The sequence below is a fragment of the Podospora pseudoanserina genome, chromosome 3 (genome assembly GCF_035222485.1).
Source record: "Podospora pseudoanserina strain CBS 124.78 chromosome 3, whole genome shotgun sequence".
NCBI classification, from domain to species: Eukaryota; Fungi; Ascomycota; class Sordariomycetes; order Sordariales; family Podosporaceae; genus Podospora; species Podospora pseudoanserina.
In genome coordinates this window covers 3206073-3218193 of record NC_085922.1, presented here as the reverse complement: position 1 = coordinate 3218193, position 12121 = coordinate 3206073, and the positions used below count along the sequence as shown (strand labels likewise).

General features: G+C 54.9%; 6 protein-coding genes across 6 annotated transcripts; 2 read left to right on the top strand and 4 right to left on the bottom strand.

The window, feature by feature from the left end:
- Window positions 1-308: 308 nt before the first annotated feature.
- Window positions 309-2165, bottom strand: TRM2 (tRNA(m5U54)methyltransferase; the record flags this gene model as incomplete). Its single annotated transcript, XM_062946035.1, has 1 exon — window positions 309-2165. One exon carries the CDS (start codon window positions 2163-2165, stop codon window positions 309-311), a length of 1857 nt encoding a protein of 618 aa, XP_062802082.1.
- Window positions 2166-2569: 404 nt separating this feature from the next.
- Window positions 2570-4396, bottom strand: ALG11 (asparagine-linked glycosylation protein; the record flags this gene model as incomplete). The annotated part of the gene is made up of 4 exons (XM_062946034.1): window positions 2570-2775; window positions 2830-3811; window positions 3864-3999; window positions 4062-4396. 4 exons carry the CDS (start codon window positions 4394-4396, stop codon window positions 2570-2572), a joined length of 1659 nt encoding a protein of 552 aa, XP_062802081.1.
- A 661-nt stretch (window positions 4397-5057) lies between these two features.
- On the top strand, window positions 5058-6521 carry QC764_309220 (uncharacterized protein; the record flags this gene model as incomplete). Its single annotated transcript, XM_062946033.1, has 1 exon — window positions 5058-6521. The coding sequence occupies one exon, from the start codon at window positions 5058-5060 to the stop codon at window positions 6519-6521; it is 1464 nt and encodes a 487-aa protein (XP_062802080.1).
- A 229-nt stretch (window positions 6522-6750) lies between these two features.
- Window positions 6751-7620, bottom strand: PEP12 (SNAP receptor; the record flags this gene model as incomplete). The annotated part of the gene is made up of 1 exon (XM_062946032.1): window positions 6751-7620. The coding sequence occupies one exon, from the start codon at window positions 7618-7620 to the stop codon at window positions 6751-6753; it is 870 nt and encodes a 289-aa protein (XP_062802079.1).
- Window positions 7621-7930: 310 nt separating this feature from the next.
- Window positions 7931-10255, top strand: QC764_309200 (uncharacterized protein; the record flags this gene model as incomplete). The annotated part of the gene is made up of 3 exons (XM_062946031.1): window positions 7931-8279; window positions 8337-9190; window positions 9236-10255. Exons 1-3 carry the CDS (start codon window positions 8132-8134, stop codon window positions 10253-10255), a joined length of 2022 nt encoding a protein of 673 aa, XP_062802078.1. The 5' UTR covers window positions 7931-8131.
- Window positions 10256-10777: 522 nt separating this feature from the next.
- Window positions 10778-11704, bottom strand: QC764_309190 (uncharacterized protein). The gene is made up of 2 exons (XM_062946030.1): window positions 11316-11704; window positions 10778-11252 (listed from the first exon to the last, which is right to left on the bottom strand). The coding sequence occupies exons 1-2, from the start codon at window positions 11648-11650 to the stop codon at window positions 10985-10987; spliced, it is 603 nt and encodes a 200-aa protein (XP_062802077.1). The 5' UTR covers window positions 11651-11704; the 3' UTR covers window positions 10778-10984.
- Between the last annotated feature and the right edge of the window lie 417 nt (window positions 11705-12121).

The window sequence follows — 12121 nt, the reverse complement described above, 5'->3', positions numbered from 1 at the left end:
TGTGTGTGTGTGTGTGGGAAAGGAGTTGAATTGTTGGGTTTGTCAGGGCTCTTGTAAGGGATAGGATTATGATTATGAAAGGACGATACCCCGGTGTATAGCTACAGACGTGGATACCATGCATGGCGTGCTAGAAATGAAATATTGCAGTCAATCCACTTTGATGCATGAGACTCTGCGCAAGTAGTTCAACTGAACGGAACCTCAGTGTGGAATACACAACTCAAGACCACACATCTCTCGTGAAGAATAACACAAAAACAACAAAGCTTTTATTTATAACTCCACAATCCCACCCCTACATCCGTCTACCTCTCCTCAACCCTGTTCAACACCGCCACCCCCTCAACGTGAGCCGTCTGCGGAAAAAAGTCAAACCCCCTCAAGCTCTCAATCTCATACCTCGTCTTTTTCCTCTCTGTCCCGTCCGTCTCCTCCGTATCATCAACAACCCCCTCCACCTCCCCCCTAACCAAAACCCCCACATCCCTCGCCTGCGTGTGCACATTACAGCTCACATAAACAACCCTCCTCGGCCCAAACCTCAGCAGCTGGCTCAAAAAGCTAGCGTCACACCCCTTCCTCGGCGGATCCAGCACCACAACCGTCTCGTCCGGGTTATACCCCTCCACACTCTTGAACAGCTCCGGCGCGTCGGCAGCAATGAATTTGCACTGCCCCTCGTCCAGATTGTTCAACTTTGCATTCTTCCTAGCATAAGCGATCGAGCCCTCGGCAATGTCAATCCCGATGCTCCCCCCCGGAAACAAAGCTGATTGCGTGATGGTGAAAAGCCCCGAGCCCGAGTAGGCGTCAATGAGGTACTTTATCCCCTCCTTATTGGCAGGAGGCAAAATGTGATCCCTAATGTACTGCGTAAAGGGCGACAAGATGGAATTGTTGTTCTGAAAAAACGAACCGGCCGGGTTGGTGAAGATGAAGTCGTCAACGTGCTCGGTGCTCGTGGCGTTGTTGTCCGTGATGTGAGTCTTATAGTCGGTGTACTCCGGCGTCCGGACAACGACCGCATCGGAGGGAATGTCAGAGGGCGCTTCACCCCCGGCGGGAACTCGGATCGTGTTTTCCCGCAGGAGAATCGTGGCGCCGTTGGAGTATTTCGAGAACTCGGTCTTCATCCGCTCACGCTCGGCCGTGAGACCCTTCCTCACGGCGGGGGTGGCGATGGGGCAGTCTTCAATGTCCATTACCTTGCGGGCTGACTTGGGGGTGAAGCCTATCGGTGGGCAAGACTCGAGATGCTTCTTCGGGCCGCGGCGGGGGTTGTTCCAGGGCCCGTCGAAGTGAGGGGTGAGCTTGGTGCGGTAGTTGTACTGCAGAGGGGAGCCGATGGTGTCCAAAATCTCGGGGACGAGCTCGGGGGTGAGTTGGGAGAAGTTCTTGTAGGCCTTGACGACAGTCTCCCTCTTGATCCGGAGCTGTTCGGCGTAGTCGAGCATTTGGAACTGGCAGCCGGAGCACTTGGAGAAGTACTTGCACTGGATGCGGCTGTCGTCGCGGAGGGGAGAGGGGTCAACCACAGAAATGAAGTCGGCGACGGTGTGGGTTTCTTCGTGGCGGTAGGCCTTGACCGTGACCATATCTCCCGGAACGGCGAACGGGACGACATAGATGCGATCAGAGCCCTTCATCTTTGCCAGGCCGTCACCGGTGGAAGACAACGCCACAACTTCGACAAGAACCTCGCTCCCCTGCTCTGGCAAAATTTCCTCCTCGGCGGAAGCTTCTTCACCCTCAGCACCCTCGGCGGCCTCGTTCCTGCTCTTGGCCATCAGAGCCTCAATATCAAGCCGGAGGACCTCATCGTGTCCACCCTCGGCAGGCGGCTTCGCCTTCTTTCCCTTCTTCTTGAACTTGCCACCACGTCCACCCTTTCCACCGCCGCCTTGGCCGTTCGGAAATGGTCTCTTTCCTGTCTGCTGCTTCTGTTGCTGATGTTGGAGCTTGTAGCTGTCGATCTGCTGGACTCCTTCACCACCCCCAGCCGCGGCAGGTGCCGACGTGGAAGCCATTTTGACACTGGTCGAGGTTGTGAAGCAGAATCTGGTTGAATATGATTGGCTGCTATAGCGCAGCGAGGCTGAAGTTTTGGAAAAAGTGCCGAGAGAAGGTCCCTTCGAAAAAACTCTGATGGCGCCGAATCGCATGAGATTTTTGTGTGCTGCTGGTTTGGCGATAAATCCGAGCCCCGGTTGATCTTTTGCAATGGGTTCGTCTGAATTTGCATGTACCTGCAGAAGGCAGGATTGTGATTTGTGGTCGAGGCAAGTTTCCTCTTCGAGTTTGGATATGAGTTTGAGATGAGAAATGCAGAGTTTACCTACCAGTCAGTGGTTGAAACCTGGGTGCGCACGGACCATTCCTGATCTAGATGTCACCCCTGATCCCTTCATTCACTGCGATCAATGTCCCAAGGATGAGATGTGAACAAAATCAATCATAATAAAGCCCCCCTTTCAACACCATATCCCCTTCAGCCCATCCCACCATTAATGACTTCAGGAAAAAAGGGTATCCATGTATTCTATTGTCGCAAGCAAAATTAAGCCCCCTACACCTTCCTCTTCTCCGTCGTGACCTTCAACTCGTTCAGGCCGATAACAGGCTCCATCTCCCTCACCCACCTCCTCACAAACTCCTCCTCGGTAAACCTCTTTGCACTCTCCCTCGCCCGCAGCCTCACCTCCAACGGGTTCTCCAAGCTCAACGCCTTTTCAAACCCCTCAGCAAACTCGCTCGGAGTCGTAGCATGGAAGCCTGTCACCACATCATCAGCACCACTCTTCCCGTGTGTCGCCCTGTTGCACTTACCAGTAAACCCCCCCTCGACGTCCACAACAATATCCATCTTCGGCCCCCCGCTATCATGCACCACGCTCACCAACCCAGCAGCCTGGTACTCCACCACCCCGATGCCAAAGTGCTCATTCCACATCCCGTTCACGCCCACGCTTGCCCTCCTCAGCCACTCCAAGATCTCAGGCCAGCTCGCATCCAGATGAAACTCCACCCTGGCCTTGATGTGCAGCTCGTTCACCAGCAACCGGAGCTGATACACCCTCTTGGAGTCGTGATCATCCCTTACACTGCCCACCAACACCAGCCTCGCCTCCTTGGCCGCCGGGCTCTTGCTCGTCTTGACAAACTCGGCAAAAGCCTGGAGGATAAGCTGGTGGTTCTTTTCTGGTCGGAACTGCGCAATGTATAGCAGCACCTTTTCCCTTTTCTTTTCGCTTTGAGGGGAGACTTCGACTTCTTGCTCGAGTTCACTGACGGCCACCGGAGGATACACCACAGCAATTGGCCTGTTAGATCTTCTCAAGGGACCCCATAGTTTCTGAATGTGACCCATAGTCCAGGTAGAGTTGGTCATGACTACGTCTGCAGAAGCCCCAACATGGGAATAGACCTTGGCGAATAGCTTCCAGTACAGCTTCTTGGCCTTGCCACGAGTGCCGGTGCCCTGGCCGGCGTGGACCCCCTGAGAGCCAACGGTGGAGGTGGGATCAAGAGATTCGAGCATGTCGGTAGAAATGGTGGGATAATGCACGTATGCGGCCGTGGGAATTTCGGGAAACAAAAACTTGGAGAGCCCAAGCGCAAAGGCGTAGCCCATGGTGTCAACAAAAATGTCGGGAACCAAAAGACTGAAGGCATCCCAGGCCACGATGAGGGAACCAAAAGACTGGCCGGCAAGAGTGAAGCGCGGCCATGTGGAGGCGAGGACCCAATGGCGGGTGGTGAGGTAGAGAAAATTGACGGTGGGAGGGTGGAGGTGAATGTTGAAGCGGTTCTGACCAGGTTAGCAACGACGGCAGCAGATGTAGAAGCCAAAGGTGGCATACCTCGACTCTAGACAGGATGGCGTCCTTGTTCACATCATGGTCCCCAGTGTAAACTATACACTTTGCTTTTGGCCAGCGCTGCTGTGTCGCACGGATGGCCGCCCACAGAACTCTCTCTCCACCACCTCCAGCATTACTTGAGGCCTCATTAGCCATATCCTCCCCAGTCTGCGTGGTGCAGGGAAGAAGTAGACCTACCAAAAAGGGTGAAAGAAGCCCACGACACCATCCCAGTCCGCCTCACCCTTGCCCCCATTCCCCGACGTCCCATCAGTGTATGTGTCCACCTCCTCCCACTCCTCATCCTTCCCACTGCTGCTACTGCTACCGCTGCTCCTCCGGCCTTCCCGCCACTTCTTTTCGTCCTGCTCAGTGAGCTCGAGGATATGCGACAACCGACCATCCGTCTTCTTGCGAAGGTACAACCCCAGCAAAGCTCCCACGGCGCGGAACAGCAACGGGCCCGCGAGGGCGAGGATGGGAATGAGACATAGCGCGGGAACGACGGCGAGAGAAGAGATACTTGACGGCATTCCGGAAGACTTTGACTTTCTCTTTCATGTGCTGACGGCGTGTGAGGGGCTCGCTCGGCTCGTCGGGGACAGGATTGTGGGAAAGGGGAAGAGGCACAGCTGTTTCAGAGGCCGAAGTGGCACGCCGACCACCGGGAGGAGGAGGAGGAGGAGGGAGGTCCGGGAGGGAAGCTCTGAGCTTGGAGCGCGCTATGCTTTCAACTGTCGATGGGCAAACAACGGGCAAGCCAGTTGTTGGATGGAGGTTTGAGGGAACAAAATGAAGTATCAGGTGGGTGTGGATAAGTAGATATGAAGGTCCTAGGAGGCCGGCAACAGAGTCGAAAGGATAGAATGTCAAGGTAGAGCTCAAGTCACGAGCGTGTACAGAGACGGGAGGTGGAAGAAGGTTTACGCAGTAAGCTGCAAGCTGGTCAGAGCAATGGATGAGGGCATGGATGGCGCTTGACGTACGATGCAGCTTCCCTGTCACGCCCCACGTTCCCGTGCAGCTACCAGAAGCACGGGCCAGATTTAGTGGCTTACAGGGCTCCCCTGCCCCCCTTCTAGCGGGTGAGATGCCAAGAAACAGTCGGGTCTCGCTACAGGACCTTTCTGGTCGACATTTCTCAGCTCACCCTTCCCACTTTACACACACCTAGCTAGATACCCCACGCTCACCATGGCCCATGCCATGAGAGCAATCGGCCGTCTACGGGCCGTCCGGAGCCCAGGGGCTCTGTCCATTTCCCCATCAGCTATCCGCGCCTTCAGCTTAGCTACTCACAACAGAGCCTCCCACCCGGCCTTCACCTCACCTGCCTCATCCACACCTCTCAGACCAGGAACTAGACTATTACAGCACAAACTCAACAGTCAACCCCAAGCCAGGTCCTTCTCCCTCATTAACGCCTTCGACACAGCCATATACAACGCCCAAGAGTACCTCCTCTTCCTCCACACCTCCCTCAACATCCCATGGTACCTCACCATCCCCCTCTTCGCCATCTCCCTCAACATGGTCCTCCGCCTCCCCACACGCCTCTACGTCCAGAGCACCTTCCACAGACAAGCCAAGCTGCGCCATCTCTCCGAGATCTTCGCCGTCCAAGAAGTCCAAAGGCAGACGGCTCAACAAAAAGGGAAAGCCAGCAAGATGGACCATCTCCTCCAGAAGCTCCCCGTGCTTCATACCAAAGCCAACAACAAATTCAGAAAGCGGTGGAAGCTCCAATCCTGGCGCATCATTGCAGCCCAGCTCGCAACTTTTCCCGTGTGGCTCTTGGGCATCGAGGCGATCAGATGGCAGAGCACCGCCACGGGAGGTCTGCTGGGGTCGATACTGAACTGGTTTCGTGAGAAACCGGTCACAGCAAAGGCTGCCGATCCTGTCGAGCTGGCTAATTCGGCCATCAAGACCACCCTACCACCACCACCCTTAGATAACTCCCTCACCGAAGCCATCTCATCATCCGCCCAGGACATCGCTACCACCACAGCAACAACAACAACAACAACAACCCAACCAGCAATGGAGGGCATCCTCTGGATCCCAGACTTTGCCCTCTCCGATCCCTACCACATCCTCCCCTTGACCCTCTCGGCCGTCCTCGTCGCCAACGCGATCCCCAAGGACAAGACAAAACTTGCCAGGATGTTTGGTAAAGCCCCAGTCGTGAACCCGGACGAGAAGCTCACCGGGAAAGAGGAGTTCCGCCGGAGGCTGATGCTCACGGGAGCGAGGCTGAACTTTTGGTTCTCGGTCCTTGTCGGGCCGTTGACGATTGGGTTGCCGGCCGCGATGCACCTTTACTGGATCACGTCCAGCTTGGGTAATTGGATGGCGAAGAGGCTGCTTGATTTGGTCTGGCCGGTAAAGAAGCCAAAGGAGCTGATGAGGATGAGGCTGGAGCCGTATTTCATTTATCCCATGCCGGTGGAGAAGAAGAAGCCGGTGGTCGAGGTGGTGAAGACGGCCGAGACAACTACCAGGCCACCGGTGGTGACGTCGAAAAGAGCAGCGACGGCGGCTACGGTGGTCAAGAATGATGCGGAGGTGCCGCCGCAGACGAAACCGGCCCCGGCGAAGCCAGTGTCTCGGTTTTCTGCCGTACGAGGGGTCGAGAAGGAGAAGAAGGGGAAATAAAGGGTAGACGTGATATGACTGTAAATTCTGCACTGTATATATAGAGGAAAGCGAGTCTTGGAGGACAAAAAGCTCGCAGGCTACTCGCGCAAGGCCAAAACTCCAAAGCGCCGGAACAAAATGTACAAAACAAAGAATCGCGCCCTCCAAACCCTGAACCATCATAGAGACAAAAAAAAATCCATGTGTCATCCATCTCGTAAACTCCTGACTGGACCTCTCCTCGCGTCTAACCCAAAAACACAGCCAACAAAACCACCGTCAGGATCACCACCAAAATCAGCAACAAGCAACAAGCCTTGCTCCTCGCATTCTTCTGATATCTCGCCGCGCTCCTCAGCTCCCTGTCCGCCCCCCTCGTGTCATCCCTCACATTCTCGACATTATTCACAATCGTGTCCAACGTCTCGCCCTGCTCATTCACAATCTGCGCCACCTGCTGAAAAAGCACATTCAAATCCCCCACACCCTGCTCAATATTCCTGATTTCCTCCTCCCGTTCCAGAATGAGCGCCTCCTGAAAGTCAACCTCGTCTTGTGGTGCCAGGCGGGCGAGTTCTTGTTCTTGAAGAAGGAGTTGCTGTTGTGACCCGGGGGAGGACGACAAGACCTGGGGTTGGTGGGAAGGTGACGTGGCCGGGAGGGCGGACTGAAGCACGGAAACAGAAGCTTTTTGTTTTTCCAACGCGGTCCGCTGGAGGGATTGGAATTCTGTTAAAGAGGTGGTGAAGTCACGGGAGAGTTTCTGCTGGTGGTATTTTTGGGTTGGTGTGACGTCTTCGTCCCACGTCTGGATTTTCTTGACGCCTTCGCCGACTGATTTGAAGAGATCGCGGGATTCTTCGATTAGTTCGTGGACTCGCTCGCGGACTCGGGGGGTGTCGCGGCGGGTGCCGAGGTGGGAGATCTCCCCCGACAGGCGCTGGTTGTTGCCGTTGAGCTTGAAGAGGTTGGTGGTGAGGGATTGGTAGAGCCGGGTGAAGTCGGGGTCGTCGGTGTAGGACCCCCCGGCGATGGAGGAGCGAGCGGGGGGTTGGTTGTTGTTGTAGTTGCGGCCGGAGCGGCCTTGCTCGGCGGCGGAGAGGCGGTCGAAGGACATTTTTTTTGTTGGTTGTTGAAAACAGTACGGGAGGGAAAAGAGACGGAAGAAAAGAGCGACGGCGGGGGGATAAATGATTGCGCAAGCGTGTTATTATCAATGACTTCCAATGGAGTTTGGTTGGAGATGGAGGTTGGTTTGTGGTTCACAGTTGCCTGTAACCCAGCGCACTGGTCAGCTCAGCGGATCGGGTCCCTTGTCAAACGACGTAATTCTAGAGTTAGGCCAATCAGACGAGGTTATCTAGACATGGTGTGGGGCGGAGCTTGACGCGTTCTTGGGGTCCTTCCAGTGGACAGTGCGCTGTGCTGGCTGCTGCTTGGGTGGAGAGCGGGAAAAGGCTTGGTATTTTTTATTTACAAAGGACCCCCCAATGGGAAGCAGAGAGTAACAGAATACAGAACAGACAGACAGACAGACATTAATACCCAACAGCGATAAACGACGACATCGTTTTTGCACCACCACCGTCAAGCACACAAATCTTGGATCTGACTGCGAATTTTCCAAGATGGCGGGTGCCACGGCTGCGAAAGTGAGGGTGCTGCCGTACAAGGATTTCCTCCAACCCGCGCTGCAGCGGAGGTTTGCGACGAGCGGGTTGGTGATCTTGGTGGTTGCCTACTTGGAGGCCCTGCTTCTGGCCAGTTGGGATTCATGTTGGTTCTGTCTTGTATGGGGGAATCAGACATCAGCTAACATAAGAACACAAACAGTTTTCTGGGCGTGGTTCCCCCTTGGCCCAGCCGGCATTCGAACATTCTTCTTCTTCCTCTGTGGCGTTCTCATCATCACCCTTCGGATCGCTCAACACCACCCCGGTGTCCGCACCACGAGCTCTCCCTTTGCCACCTTCCTCGACAGCCTCCGGTCCTTCAACACGCTCGAGACGATTCTCACATATGCGTTTTCAGCGTGGGCCTTTAGTCAAGTCTACCTGTGGTGTCTGTCTGAGGACGCAGGGCTGGAGTACATCTCTTACTACCACGCCGATCGCGCGAGATTGAACGAGAAGGCCGTTTTCTTGACCACACACTGCGTGTTGGTGGGAGTATGGCACGGTCTCAGACACCTGTTTAGCGACGTCGACCGGTTGCACTACGGCATCGCGAAGCCTCCACCCCAGGACGCGGACAAGATGGCGGACAAGAAGGCCAATGCCGATGATGGAGACTTTAACACACAGCTCCAGAAGCTGGCGCAAAAGTTGCCCGAGATTGTCGTCTTCACCTTGACGCAGGCCTTGACGTCCACCACGGCCACCATGATCACGTACTCGGTTTTCTTGCGGGGGTTTGTCTGGAGGTTTACCATGTCGCTCTTTCGGCCCGTCTACAACCTCCCCAAGACCAACATGACGCCCATGACGCTTCCGTTTTCGTTGACCATCATCCTGCGGTGCTTGTGGACCAGCGTGCTGCTCACGTTTGTGTGGACGCTTGGCAATGAAGCCTTTTCGCTGTTCATGGTCAAGAACCCGCTTAAGAACAACAAGCCGCTCACCTCGGAGTCGAGGGACCCCAACGGCAGTCTTCTGAACGGGTTGAAGGCCAAGAAGCTGTCCATTCAGGTATGGCCCCCTTTCTACAATCAGGAATGGAACTAACAAAACCAGTGCTTTGCCATGTGGGAACTAGCCTACATCGCCCGCGACTTCCCCGACCGCCGCAAGGCCATCTACGAGGACATTGACCGCAAGAACGGGCCCATGTGGTCCCAGATCTACAAGATCTGCATCGACGTCCTCAAGCAGATTGAAACAAGAATCGACAACTACGAAAAGTACGGCAAACCCACCGTCCCGGATCCGGCGTTGGATCTCAACCGAAACAGGGCCCCTGAAAAGAAACGTCTCAGTGAAACGGTCCCCAGAGACGAGGAGGTCTTTCAGCCTTCTCCCCAGAGAAGGGGCTACCGGGAGGCGATCGAGCGGACGGTGGGGAAAATTGCTACCGATCCGGGGCAGCCGTCGCAGCTTAGTCCGCGGGCGAGGAAAATCGCCGAGTTTGCCAAGGAGGAGCTGATCAAGGCCCAGAAGCAGGCCACGGGGACGGACGACACGGAGGGTTTGGCCAAGGACTTTGCGACCAAGTTTGTAGAGAGCCCGTTTGGTTGGCCGTTTAGACAGACGTACCGCAGAGGGGTGGCAAAGGTGCTGCTGGGGGAGCCGTTTGGGGAGGTGAGCCTGTATGCGAACGCTGCTTTTGCGCTTAGTGGGCTGGCGGTGAGGAGTTTGCAGGAGGACAAGTATGGGTATGTGCAGAGGGATGTGGCGGGGTTGGTGAGGACCTTGACAGGGTTGGTGAGGAAGGTGGAGGGTTTCAGGGAGGGGGTGGTGGTTAGCTGGACGGATGTGGAGGGGCGGAGGGAGTCGAGGGAGGTGGAGGAGATATTGGAGGGGTTGAGGTGGAGTTTGAGGGGGGTGGTGGATGGGTTTGGGGATTATGCTAGGGATGTTGGGTTGAGTTTGGGGGATTTGAGGTTGGCGAGGGAGGCGGCCGGGGTGAAGAAGGCTGTCAGGGAGGAGGAGGAGAAGGAGGTGAAGGGGAGGCGGTTGAGGTTGGCTGGGGGGGAGACGGCGGCGGCGGGGGTGAAGATTACGGAGGAGGAGGTGATGGGGAGGCGGTTGAGGTAGGAGGGGATGAGGGGGTGTACATATGGTTTAGACTTGGGTGCGGGATTATGGTCGTAAGGCTGTGTAAAATTATGGGTTTTGATATTCGGTTTGGTGTTTTGGTGGGTTTGGTGACAGCGATAAGAATGATATCCAGCGTTGGACCACTTCTCATGCTGAACCAAGTTATCATGGGCAAGAAAGAGTTGCAAACATGAAAACCGCCTGATACTTGTACGACAAAGAAGCAAGAGCACTGTAAGACTGAATCTTGATAACACTTACCGGCTGGAAACACCTCCACTTTTGCCTGCCAAGTCGGTTAGGGGCAACTGTTTTGGTTTCTTCTCGTGCTGAGCAACAATCAACGCTGACAGTTTGGAGCTTTGGGCTTGTGAACCAACAGGGTGTGATTTCCTTCGCCGCAGGTGTACACCTGAGTTCCACTTCAATGACAAAGGAAAAGATGGTTGGGTTTGTTTGGTTGTGTGTGTGTAGAAGAAAGAAGACGTGGCATCACATCTGATTCTACATCTTATACAGTTCAAAGCCAACTTTATACTCAGCAGGTACGAGCCATCATCATCTACCTTATCGTCCCCAACCAACCTCATCCGTGTTTTTCTATTACGATTAACGTTCTTACAACTTCCCTCGTTACATGTACAGCAACTTATCCCTTTCCAGCCCCTATTCCATAACCATCATTCCCAATTCCTCACATCCCCGTGTCATGAAGGGAGCAGAGAGCTACTCCTCGCACCAATCCAACGTCTCGGTAACAGTCACAGTCCTCCTAGGCACAGTACTAACACCACCCGTAACCCCAAAGCACAAGCACCCCGTCCTGAACTCGTCGGGCCCGCTCCCGCAGTTCCCACCAACCCAGGATGGAACCCTGGTCGGTGTTATCGTTGCCTGTCTCGCCATCACCTCATTCCTTTTTTCAATTTCCTCCAGTTCATCTCGTCTCAGGAGTCTAGCGCCGGGTGTTGGCTCGACTGTTTTTGTTATTGTCCTAGGTTGGGATTTGTAATCAGTGGGATGTGGAATGGAAACGGGTGAGGGGGACGGGACATACGTCGCTGCTGGGGTGACGGTTGTGAGAAGAAAAGACCGACAATCGGCTGAGCGTTGGGTTAGGGGGGGGAGGTGGGCTCCTGTGCCTGTTACTGCGCGGTTGCAGTTGTTGCCGTGGCAGGAGGCGCGGTGGAGGAGGGGGTAGAAGTGCCCCCCGGGGTTGAAGAGGGCTGTCGCTGCTGGTAATGGGAGGAGTAATAGAGGGAGGAGTTTCATTTTGGATGGGGTTATACACCTAGACAAAGAGATGGTGGGAGAGAGGTTGGATGGGGTTAAGGAGAGGCAGGGGATGGGTATATGAATGGGGAGGGTTTTGCTTGTGCCTTTTGGTGACATCGATAGGTAATTACACTTGATGGAAGTCGGGGGCTTGCACCCGCATGGAATACTGTACGTGTTGGTGATGCCCGCCGCTGGCAAGGGGAGATCAAATCTCGATGAGTGCTGTGCCTCTCTCTCGCCCCTGGTCTGATGTTGATGGTTCCCGTCCGGTGAGGTCCGGGAGGATAGAAGAAAATCATCGATTCACTTGCAACGTCGACGTGATCAACAAAGAAAACAGGTTGGAATTTTGAATCTCAAAATACACATCAACCAATGTGACTGGTTGTGTTTTGGTACTTTCGCGATAGCTTCACCCACCACCACCACCACCACGGACCACCCTTCCAAACCAACCCAACCCAAGCCAAGCCAAGCCCACACTCAACCAAAAAACCCAAGCTTCCAACCGCGCCGCAGTTACTTTTCCCATTCCTACCATCCAAACCAACTTGGCCCCCATTCACGCAAAGGCCCCCTCCCATC